At 37.9% G+C, this 12,500-nt stretch overlaps 1 protein-coding gene across 1 annotated transcript in view; it reads left to right on the plus strand.

The window, feature by feature from the left end:
• LOC137648913 (uncharacterized) overlaps positions 1 to 9,976 on the plus strand; it is a 15,805-nt gene extending 5,829 nt beyond the window's left edge. Inside the window, exon 4 of the mRNA XM_068382101.1 lies at positions 8,287 to 9,976. Within this exon, the coding sequence (XP_068238202.1) occupies positions 8,287 to 9,108 (822 nt within the window). The 3' untranslated portion in view covers positions 9,109 to 9,976. The remainder of the gene's footprint in view (positions 1 to 8,286) is intronic.
• The last annotated feature ends 2,524 nt before the right edge of the window (positions 9,977 to 12,500 follow it).

Genomic DNA, 12,500 nt, shown 5'->3' on the forward strand with positions numbered 1-12,500 from the left:
TGCCTCTGCCATTCATGAGTGGGCTTTAAACCTTTGAAATCTACAATTTAACACCATTGAAAACTAACTACTAAATCCATTCGCTGCTGTCACTGCCCCTTGCCTCTGCCATTCATGAGTGGGCTTTAAACCTTTGAAATCTAGAATTTAACACCATTGAAAACTAACTATTAAATCCATTCACTGCTGTCACTACCCCTTGCCTCTGCCATTCATGAGTGGGCTTTAAACCTTTGAAATCTACAATTTAACACCATTGAAAACTAACTACTAAATCCATTCGCTGCTGTCACTGCCCCTTGCCTCTGCCATTCATGAGTGGGCTTTAAACCTTTGAAATCTAGAATTTAACACCATTGAAAACTAACTATTAAATCCATTCACTGCTGTCACTGCGCCTTGCCTCTGCCATTCATGAGTGGCCTTTAAACCTTTGAAATCTACAATTTAACACCATTGAAAACTAACTACTAAATCCATTCACTGCTGTCACTGCCCCTTGCCTCTGCCATTCATGAGTGGCCTTTAAACCTTTGAAATCTACAATTTAACACCATTGAAAACTAACTACTAAATCCATTCGCTGCTGTCACTGCCCCTTGCCTCTGCCATTCATGAGTGGCCTTTAAACCTTTGAAATCTACAATTTAACACCATTGAAAACTAACTACTAAATCCATTCGCTGCTGTCACTGCCCCTTGCCTCTGCCATTCATGAGTGGCCTATAAACCTTTGAAATCTACAATTTAACACCATTGAAAACTAACTACTAAATCCATTCGCTGCTGTCACTGCCCCTTGCCTCTGCCATTCATGAGTGGGCTTTAAACCTTTGAAATCTAGAATTTAACACCATTGAAAACTAACTATTAAATCCATTCACTGCTGTCACTGCGCCTTGCCTCTGCCATTCATGAGTGGCCTTTAAACCTTTGAAATCTACAATTTAACACCATTGAAAACTAACTACTAAATCCATTCACTGCTGTCACTGCCCCTTGCCTCTGCCATTCATGAGTGGCCTTTAAACCTTTGAAATCTACAATTTAACACCATTGAAAACTAACTACTAAATCCATTCACTGCTGTCACTGCGCCTTGCCTCTGCCATTCATGAGTGGCCTTTAAACCTTTGAAATCTACAATTTAAAACCATTGAAAACTAACTACTAAATCCATTCGCTGCTGTCACTGCCCCTTGCCTCTGCCATTCATGAGTGGGCTTTAAACCTTTGAAATCTAGAATTTAACACCATTGAAAACTATTAAATCCATTCACTGCTGTCACTGCGCCTTGCCTCTGCCATTCATGAGTGGCCTTTAAACCTTTGAAATCTACAATTTAACAACTTTGAAAACTAACTACTAAATCCATTCGCTGCTGTCACTGCCTCTTGCCTCTGCCATTCATGAGTGGCCTTTAAACCTTTGAAATCTACAATTTAACACCATTGAAAACTAACTACTAAATCCATTCGCTGCTGTCACTGCTCCTTGCCTCTGCCATTCATGAGTGGGCTTTAAACCTTTGAAATCTACAATTTAACACCATTGAAAACTAACTACTAAATCCATTCGCTGCTGTCACTGCGCCTTGCCTCTGCCATTCATGAGTGGCCTTTAAACCTTTGAAATCTACAATTTAACACCATTGAAAACTAACTACTAAATCCATTCACTGCTGTCACTACCCCTTGCCTCTGCCATTCATGAGTGGCCTTTAAACCTTTGAAATCTACAATTTAACACCACTGAAAACTAACTACTAAATCCATTCGCTGCTGTCACTGCGCCTTGCCTCTGCCATTCATGAGTGGCCTTTAAACCTTTGAAATCTACAATTTAACACCATTGAAAACTAACTACTAAATCCATTCACTGCTGTCACTGCCCCTTGCCTTTGCCATTCATGAGTGGGCTTTAAATCTTTGAAATCTACAATTTAACACCATTGAAAACTAACTACTAAATCCATTCACTGCTGTCACTGCCCCTTGCCTCTGCCATTCATGAGTGGGCTTTAAACCTTTGAAATCTACAATTTAACACCATTGAAAACTAACTACTAAATCCATTCACTGCTGTCACTGCCCCTTGCCTCTGCCATTCATGAGTGGCCTTTAAACCTTTGAAATCTACAATTTAACACCATTGAAAACTAACTACTAAATCCATTCACTGCTGTCACTGCCCCTTGCCTCTGCCATTCATGAGTGGCCTTTAAACCTTTGAAATCTACAATTTAACACCATTGAAAACTAACTACTAAATCCATTCAATGCTGTCACTGCCCCTTGCCTCTGCCATTCATGAGTGGCCTTTAAACCTTTGAAATCTACAATTTAACACCATTGAAAACTAACTACTAAATCCATTCACTGCTGTCACTGCCCCTTGCCTCTGCCATTCATGAGTGGCCTTTAAACCTTTGAAATCTACAATTTAACACCATTGAAAACTAACTACTAAATCCATTCACTGCTGTCACTGCCCCTTGCCTCTGCCATTCATGAGTGGCCTTTAAACCTTTGAAATCTACAATTTAACACCATTGAAAACTAACTATTAAATCCATTCGCTGCTGTCACTGCCCCTTGCCTCTGCCATTCATGAGTGGCCTTTAAACCTTTGAAATCTACAATTTAACACCATTGAAAACTAACTATTAAATCCATTCGCTGCTGTCACTGCGCCTTGCCTCTGCCATTCACGAGTGGCCTTTAAACCTTTGAAATCTACAATTTAACACCATTGAAAACTAACTATTAAATCCATTCGCTGCTGTCACTGCCCCTTGCCTCTGCCATTCATGAGTGGGCTTTAAACCTTTGAAATCTACAATTTAACACCATTGAAAACTAACTACTAAATCCATTCGCTGCTGTCACTGCCCCTTGCCTCTGCCATTCATGAGTGGCCTTTAAACCTTTGAAATCTACAATTTAACACCATTGAAAACTAACTACTAAATCCATTCACTGCTGTCACTGCCCCTTGCCTCTGCCATTCATGAGTGGCCTTTAAACCTTTGAAATCTACAATTTAACACCATTGAAAACTAACTACTAAATCCATTCACTGCTGTCACTGCCCCTTGCCTCTGCCATTCATGAGTGGCCTTTAAACCTTTGAAATCTACAATTTAACACCATTGAAAACTAACTACTAAATCCATTCACTGCTGTCACTGCCCCTTGCCTCTGCCATTCATGAGTGGCCTTTAAACCTTTGAAATCTAGAATTTAACACCATTGAAAACTAACTATTAAATCCATTCGCTGCTGTCACTGCCCCTTGCCTCTGCCATTCATGAGTGGGCTTTAAACCTTTGAAATCTACAATTTAACACCATTGAAAACTAACTACTAAATCCATTCGCTGCTGTCACTGCCCCTTGCCTCTGCCATTCATGAGTGGGCTTTAAACCTTTGAAATCTACAATTTAACACCATTGAAAACTAACTATTAAATCCATTCGCTGCTGTCACTGCCCCTTGCCTCTGCCATTCATGAGTGGGCTTTAAACCTTTGAAATCTACAATTTAACACCATTGAAAACTAACTACTAAATCCATTCGCTGCTGTCACTGCCCCTTGCCTCTGCCATTCATGAGTGGGCTTTAAACCTTTGAAATCTACAATTTAACACCATTGAAAACTAACTACTAAATCCATTCACTGCTGTCACTGCCCCTTGCCTCTGCCATTCATGAGTGGCCTTTAAACCTTTGAAATCTACAATTTAACACCATTGAAAACTAACTACTAAATCCATTCACTGCTGTCACTGCCCCTTGCCTCTGCCATTCATGAGTGGCCTTTAAACCTTTGAAATCTACAATTTAACACCATTGAAAACTAACTACTAAATCCATTCACTGCTGTCACTGCCCCTTGCCTCTGCCATTCATGAGTGGCCTTTAAACCTTTGAAATCTACAATTTAACACCATTGAAAACTAACTACTAAATCCATTCACTGCTGTCACTGCGCCTTGCCTCTGCCATTCATGAGTGGCCTTTAAACCTTTGAAATCTACAATTTAACACCATTGAAAACTAACTATTAAATCCATTCACTGCTGTCACTGCCCCTTGCCTCTGCCATTCATGAGTGGCCTTTAAACCTTTGAAATCTACAATTTAACACCATTGAAAACTAACTACTAAATCCATTCACTGCTGTCACTGCCCCTTGCCTCTGCCATTCATGAGTGGCCTTTAAACCTTTGAAATCTACAATTTAACACCATTGAAAACTAACTACTAAATCCATTCACTGCTGTCACTGCCCCTTGCCTCTGCCATTCGAATATGAGTGGGCTTTAAACCTTTGAAATCTAGAATTTAACACCATTGAAAACTAACTACTAAATCCATTCAATGCTGTCACTGCCCCTTGCCTCTGCCATTCATGAGTGGCCTTTAAACCTTTGAAATCTACAATTTAACACCATTGAAAACTAACTACTAAATCCATTCACTGCTGTCACTGCCCCTTGCCTCTGCCATTCATGAGTGGCCTTTAAACCTTTGAAATCTACAATTTAACACCATTGAAAACTAACTACTAAATCCATTCACTGCTGTCACTGCGCCTTGCCTCTGCCATTCATGAGTGGCCTTTAAACCTTTGAAATCTACAATTTAACACCATTGAAAACTAACTATTAAATCCATTCACTGCTGTCACTGCCCCTTGCCTCTGCCATTCATGAGTGGCCTTTAAACCTTTGAAATCTACAATTTAACACCATTGAAAACTAACTACTAAATCCATTCACTGCTGTCACTGCCCCTTGCCTCTGCCATTCATGAGTGGCCTTTAAACCTTTGAAATCTACAATTTAACACCATTGAAAACTAACTACTAAATCCATTCAATGCTGTCACTGCCCCTTGCCTCTGCCATTCATGAGTGGCCTTTAAACCTTTGAAATCTACAATTTAACACCATTGAAAACTAACTACTAAATCCATTCACTGCTGTCACTGCCCCTTGCCTCTGCCATTCATGAGTGGCCTTTAAACCTTTGAAATCTACAATTTAACACCATTGAAAACTAACTACTAAATCCATTCACTGCTGTCACTGCCCCTTGCCTCTGCCATTCATGAGTGGCCTTTAAACCTTTGAAATCTACAATTTAACACCATTGAAAACTAACTATTAAATCCATTCGCTGCTGTCACTGCCCCTTGCCTCTGCCATTCATGAGTGGCCTTTAAACCTTTGAAATCTACAATTTAACACCATTGAAAACTAACTATTAAATCCATTCGCTGCTGTCACTGCGCCTTGCCTCTGCCATTCACGAGTGGCCTTTAAACCTTTGAAATCTACAATTTAACACCATTGAAAACTAACTATTAAATCCATTCGCTGCTGTCACTGCCCCTTGCCTCTGCCATTCATGAGTGGGCTTTAAACCTTTGAAATCTACAATTTAACACCATTGAAAACTAACTACTAAATCCATTCGCTGCTGTCACTGCCCCTTGCCTCTGCCATTCATGAGTGGCCTTTAAACCTTTGAAATCTACAATTTAACACCATTGAAAACTAACTACTAAATCCATTCACTGCTGTCACTGCCCCTTGCCTCTGCCATTCATGAGTGGCCTTTAAACCTTTGAAATCTACAATTTAACACCATTGAAAACTAACTACTAAATCCATTCACTGCTGTCACTGCCCCTTGCCTCTGCCATTCATGAGTGGCCTTTAAACCTTTGAAATCTACAATTTAACACCATTGAAAACTAACTACTAAATCCATTCACTGCTGTCACTGCCCCTTGCCTCTGCCATTCATGAGTGGCCTTTAAACCTTTGAAATCTAGAATTTAACACCATTGAAAACTAACTATTAAATCCATTCGCTGCTGTCACTGCCCCTTGCCTCTGCCATTCATGAGTGGGCTTTAAACCTTTGAAATCTACAATTTAACACCATTGAAAACTAACTACTAAATCCATTCGCTGCTGTCACTGCCCCTTGCCTCTGCCATTCATGAGTGGGCTTTAAACCTTTGAAATCTACAATTTAACACCATTGAAAACTAACTATTAAATCCATTCGCTGCTGTCACTGCCCCTTGCCTCTGCCATTCATGAGTGGGCTTTAAACCTTTGAAATCTACAATTTAACACCATTGAAAACTAACTACTAAATCCATTCGCTGCTGTCACTGCCCCTTGCCTCTGCCATTCATGAGTGGGCTTTAAACCTTTGAAATCTACAATTTAACACCATTGAAAACTAACTACTAAATCCATTCACTGCTGTCACTGCCCCTTGCCTCTGCCATTCATGAGTGGCCTTTAAACCTTTGAAATCTACAATTTAACACCATTGAAAACTAACTACTAAATCCATTCACTGCTGTCACTGCCCCTTGCCTCTGCCATTCATGAGTGGCCTTTAAACCTTTGAAATCTACAATTTAACACCATTGAAAACTAACTACTAAATCCATTCACTGCTGTCACTGCCCCTTGCCTCTGCCATTCATGAGTGGCCTTTAAACCTTTGAAATCTACAATTTAACACCATTGAAAACTAACTACTAAATCCATTCACTGCTGTCACTGCGCCTTGCCTCTGCCATTCATGAGTGGCCTTTAAACCTTTGAAATCTACAATTTAACACCATTGAAAACTAACTATTAAATCCATTCACTGCTGTCACTGCCCCTTGCCTCTGCCATTCATGAGTGGCCTTTAAACCTTTGAAATCTACAATTTAACACCATTGAAAACTAACTACTAAATCCATTCACTGCTGTCACTGCCCCTTGCCTCTGCCATTCATGAGTGGCCTTTAAACCTTTGAAATCTACAATTTAACACCATTGAAAACTAACTACTAAATCCATTCACTGCTGTCACTGCCCCTTGCCTCTGCCATTCATGAGTGGCCTTTAAACCTTTGAAATCTACAATTTAACACCATTGAAAACTAACTACTAAATCCATTCACTGCTGTCACTGCCCCTTGCCTCTGCCATTCATGAGTGGCCTTTAAACCTTTGAAATCTACAATTTAACACCATTGAAAACTAACTACTAAATCCATTCACTGCTGTCACTGCCCCTTGCCTCTGCCATTCATGAGTGGCCTTTAAACCTTTGAAATCTACAATTTAACACCATTGAAAACTAACTACTAAATCCATTCGCTGCTGTCACTGCCCCTTGCCTCTGCCATTCATGAGTGGCCTTTAAACCTTTGAAATCTACAATTTAACACCATTGAAGACTAACTACTAAATCCATTCGCTGCTGTCACTGCCCCTTGCCTCTGCCATTCATGAGTGGCCTTTAAACCTTTGAAATCTAGAATTTAACACCATTGAAGACTAACTACTAAATCCATTCACTGCTGTCACTGCCCCTTGCCTCTGCCATTCATGAGTGGCCTTTAAACCTTTGAAATCTACAATTTAACACCATTGAAAACTAACTACTAAATCCATTCACTGCTGTCACTGCCCCTTGCCTCTGCCATTCATGAGTGGCCTTTAAACCTTTGAAATCTACAATTTAACACCATTGAAAACTAACTACTAAATCCATTCACTGCTGTCACTGCCCCTTGCCTCTGCCATTCATGAGTGGCCTTTAAACCTTTGAAATCTACAATTTAACACCATTGAAAACTAACTACTAAATCCATTCACTGCTGTCACTGCCCCTTGCCTCTGCCATTCATGAGTGGCCTTTAAACCTTTGAAATCTAGAATTTAACACCATTGAAAACTAACTACTAAATCCATTCACTGCTGCCACTGCCCCTTGCCTCTGCCATTCATGAGTGGCCTTTAAACCTTTGAAATCTAGAATTTAACACCATTGAAAACTAACTACTAAATCCATTCACTGCTGTCACTGCCCCTTGCCTCTGCCATTCATGAGTGGCCTTTAAACCTTTGAAATCTAGAATTTAACACCATTGAAAACTAACTACTAAATCCATTCACTGCTGTCACTGCCCCTTGCCTCTGCCATTCATGAGTGGGCTTTAAACCTTTGAAATCTACAATTTAACACCATTGAAAACTAACTACTAAATCCATTCACTGCTGTCACTGCCCCTTGCCTCTGCCATTCATGAGTGGCCTTTAAACCTTTGAAATCTACAATTTAACACCATTGAAAACTACTAAATCCATTCACTGCTGTCACTACCCCTTGCCTCTGCCATTCATGAGTGGCCTTTAAACCTTTAAAATATACAGTTTCACAGCATTGAAAAACTAACGATTAAATTCCTTCACTGCAGGAATGGCAAGCCATAATCGATGCTCTTGGCAACGACCTAACCCCGAATTACCTGGAAAAACACGACTTAATAATCCACCAGACACAAAACGGGTCCTTCACCTACTCCTACGGTAACGACGGCACATACAAGAGCAAACTCTATGCGAAGGTTCACAGGAAGGGCAACAGAGGCCACGCCTCCACCACTTACTTCCAGATGGCCAAGGGTCAAACAGGAACCCCATCTATACATTACGAGTCGGGCTTTGCTACCATCACTCAACTGCATTTCATACAAGGCAAAGACACCGCCCATTGGAAGGGCTTCGAGCAAGGGGCCTTCTTCAACAGGAACCCGGACGGCAGCTTCCTCGTCTTTGCTATCGCCAATGCGGCAGTCAAAGGTAATAGCAAGGCTATATCTAAGGACATAAGACAAGTAAGAGAGACTTGTGCAGCTTTTATGAACTCGACCCAGTTCACTGCCCAATCGCACAGCCAGGCGACTACCAATTTCACATCAAACGGGGAGAGCAATGACATGACCAGTTCCTTGAAAATGTCCGTCAAGGCTTCTCCAAAGATCCCATCATCTGGCGAGGACGTCGGTGCACTGAGAAATCTAAAAGGTGACAAGTCCATGATGATCAGAGGCATCGCGAAAGGCGTGTATCCCAAGTACGGGCCTGGAGATTACGTGGTAGACTTCAACGCCACTATTGCTGGGTCTATTGTGAACTCGACTCTAGTAACCAACACAAAAGGGCACACGTGGATTAACCAAGACGTTTTGAGCCCTGTACACTCCTCATCACTGCATCATCTTCATTTCTTATTTTGAGTTTACAATTCAAATGATTTCAAGCCATAAACAGCAATGTTCAGGTCAATACGAATGGCAAAACTGGTGAAACTATCACATAAGCAAAACTTGAGTTTGTAACTCATATGATTTCAAGTCATATATAACATTGTTCAGATCCTTGGGAACTGCAAAAGGTTCTAAAACTGGTGAAGCTATCACGCAAGCAATGCATCTTCTTGCTTCAGAGCCTTAGATCTGACACTGAAATCAAGAATTGTCCTAAAGAATATTTTGAAGATCAAATTTTCAAATTTTTGCAATCTACTTCAGTCATTTGTTATTTCAAAGTCTTTTTTGAAATTCCAGCTCTTCTTGATTGTGTTTGAAACTTACTGAAAACCATGTTGATTAAAATAAGTATTATTTTTGGCTCTATATTTTACTCTATGTACAGCTGGACACCAAAATTCCTGAAACACCTCCCTCTGATTAATTGCACACTGTCACACCATTACTGCACGGCGCTTAACCAAATAGATAGCGTAATGGATAGCAGAGATGATGGGCGGGGCTACAGACACAAGATCACAGCACAGTAAGGGTGCACTTCCTCAGGTGTGCCAAGAATTCCTGTGTCCAGCTGTACAGATCTAATTAATTATTAAAGAAAACTTAAAATCTTGGTCATGTCATACATTATTGACATATTACCTGGACATGTAAGTTGGAAACAAAGTCACTTTCCAAGAACAATAACAGAAACTTTGACCTTAAAACCATGTCAAATATAGAAACTAAGATTTTATTTTCCAGGATAGTTATTCAATAACTGCTAAACACTATTATATTACCTTTTAAACTTATGCATATTTCAAAAATAAAATCAAAGGTGTTTGAAAAAAAATTGTATTATTAAACCTTAATGGAAAACTGTGAAACACAATAGATTTTACTTAAATCGTTTAACAGAAAGTTGTTAGATGAGATTGTACTAAGTAAATTACTCTCGTCTGCTGTATCCGAGAGGTTTTTACGATGGCCCTCCAAACTTGCAGCAAATATTTGAAAGGCTTTTTCAAAGGCCTTTAAAATTTGCAGAAAATATTAGAAAGGTTTTTCCAAAGGCCAATCAAACTTGCAACAAATATTTGAAAGGCTTTTACAAAGGCCCCACAAATTTGCAGTCAATGGTTAGAAAGGCTTTATCAAATGCCCTTCAAAATTCCAGCAAATGTTTGAAAGGCTTTTTCAAATGACCTTCAAACTTGCAACAAATGTTTGAAAGGATTTTGCAAAGGCCCTGCAAACTTGCAGAGAATGTCTGAAAGGCTTTTCAATCTTGCAGCAAATTTTTCTATGTTGAACAGACTGGCATAAGTCTCTTTTTATAGTTTATATATGAAAAATCTATTTCAATGTTGCAACTGTTCTTAAAAAAAATGTATTTTAATTGTTCATTACTTCTCTTGTAGTTCATTTATTTCCTAGTTTCCTTTCCTCAATGGGCTAATTTTTTATATTGGAACCCCTGGGCTTATAGCATCCAACTTTTCCAACTAGGGTTGTAGCTTAGCTAATAATAATAATAATAATAATAATAATAATAATAATAATAATAATACCAATTATAATAATAATAACAATAATAATAATAGTAATAATATAAATAATAATAGTAATAATAATAAAAATAATATTAATAGTGATAATAATAATAATAATAATAATAATAATAATAATAATAACAACAACAATGATAATATTAGTTACAATGATAATAGCAATAATAATAATAATAATAATAATAATAATAATAACAATAGTAGTAGTAATAATAATGATAATAATAATAGTAATTATAACAATAATAACACTTGATAATAATAATAATAATAATAATAATTATACTTATTAATAATAATAATATTAATAATAATAATTATAATAATAATAATAAAAGGATAAAAAATGAAAAGGACCAATATATATATATATATATATATATATATATATATATATATATATATATATATACATATATATATATGTGTGTGTGTGTGTGTAGTCCTATGCATATACTGAATTTTTCCAAACGTCAGTAAATGTTGTTCTTGAGATTTCAAAACTCACTGTAGATACAACTCTTCCTGGAATGCCAGGCGTATGACTAATCGGTCTCTCCCCGTCCCTTGGTTAAGGGGGGGGGGGGGCAGGTAGTAGTTATCCCCTGGTGAGAGGGGGTACCCCGAAAGGTGAACTCGGAAACAACAATCTCTCACAAAATGCTGAAACTGCCATGTTGTAGTTAGGAAAGTGGGAGGGGTGATATGGGTTGCACATATGTGCGTGTATGTGTGTGTGTGTGTGCATATCTATCTAAATATTTACCGGTATTTTTTGACGGGTCGTGCACACTAGTTACAAACATTGACATTATGTAATAGCCCCACTTAAAGGCTTTCTTTATCTAAATCATTTAGCACTATACACTTCAATAAAATCTTCTTAAACCTCTTTTATGAGTATTTGTGTAATCGTGTCAACAGATGTGAGAAAAACTAGGGAATTAACATACGGGGACTTCAAGGAATCAATAATTTGAAAATAAATCATAAATGAAAAAAAAAAAATTGACATGAGGGAACCTTAGGCACATTACATAAGAAAGGTTCAGTTATTCTATTATTATTATTATTATTATTATTATTATTATTACTAGCCAAGCTACCACCCTAGTTGGAAAAGCAAGGTGCTATAAGCCCAAAGGCTCCAACAGGGAAAAGTAGCCCAGTGAGGAAAGGAAACAAGGAAATAAATTAATGATGAGAACAAATTAACAATAAATCATTCTACAAACAGTAACAACGTCAAAACAGATATGTCAAATATAAACTATAAACTGATTAGAGAGAGAGAGAGAGAGAGAGAGAGAGAGAGAGAGAGAGAGAGAGAGAGAATGGGGCCTATAAAGATAGGCTTATAGCCTCTTACCCATTGATAGGAAGGATAAATAGTATAAGATTCGGTCTTTGACCATCACTCCTTAAGGATATACCTCGCAACCTAATTTTAACAGAGACTTTTCCTAATTATGCATATTTTCTTCAATTTATTATATACTAAATTTATATATCATATATATATATATATTTATATATATATATATATATATATATATATATATATATATATATATATATATTATCATTATTACTTGCCAAACTATAACCCTATTTGGAAAAGCAGGATGCTATTAGTCCAGGGACCCCAACAAGGAAAATAGCCCAGTGAAGAAAGGAAACAAGGAAAAAAATATTTTAAGAACAGTAACAACATTAAAATAAACATTTCCTATATAAACTATTAAAAAATTTAAAACAAGAGGGAGAGAAATTAGATAGAATAGTGTGCCAGAGTGTACCCTCTAA

The sequence above is a fragment of the Palaemon carinicauda genome, chromosome 10, assembly GCF_036898095.1.
Source record: "Palaemon carinicauda isolate YSFRI2023 chromosome 10, ASM3689809v2, whole genome shotgun sequence".
Classification (NCBI taxonomy): Eukaryota; Metazoa; Arthropoda; class Malacostraca; order Decapoda; family Palaemonidae; genus Palaemon; species Palaemon carinicauda.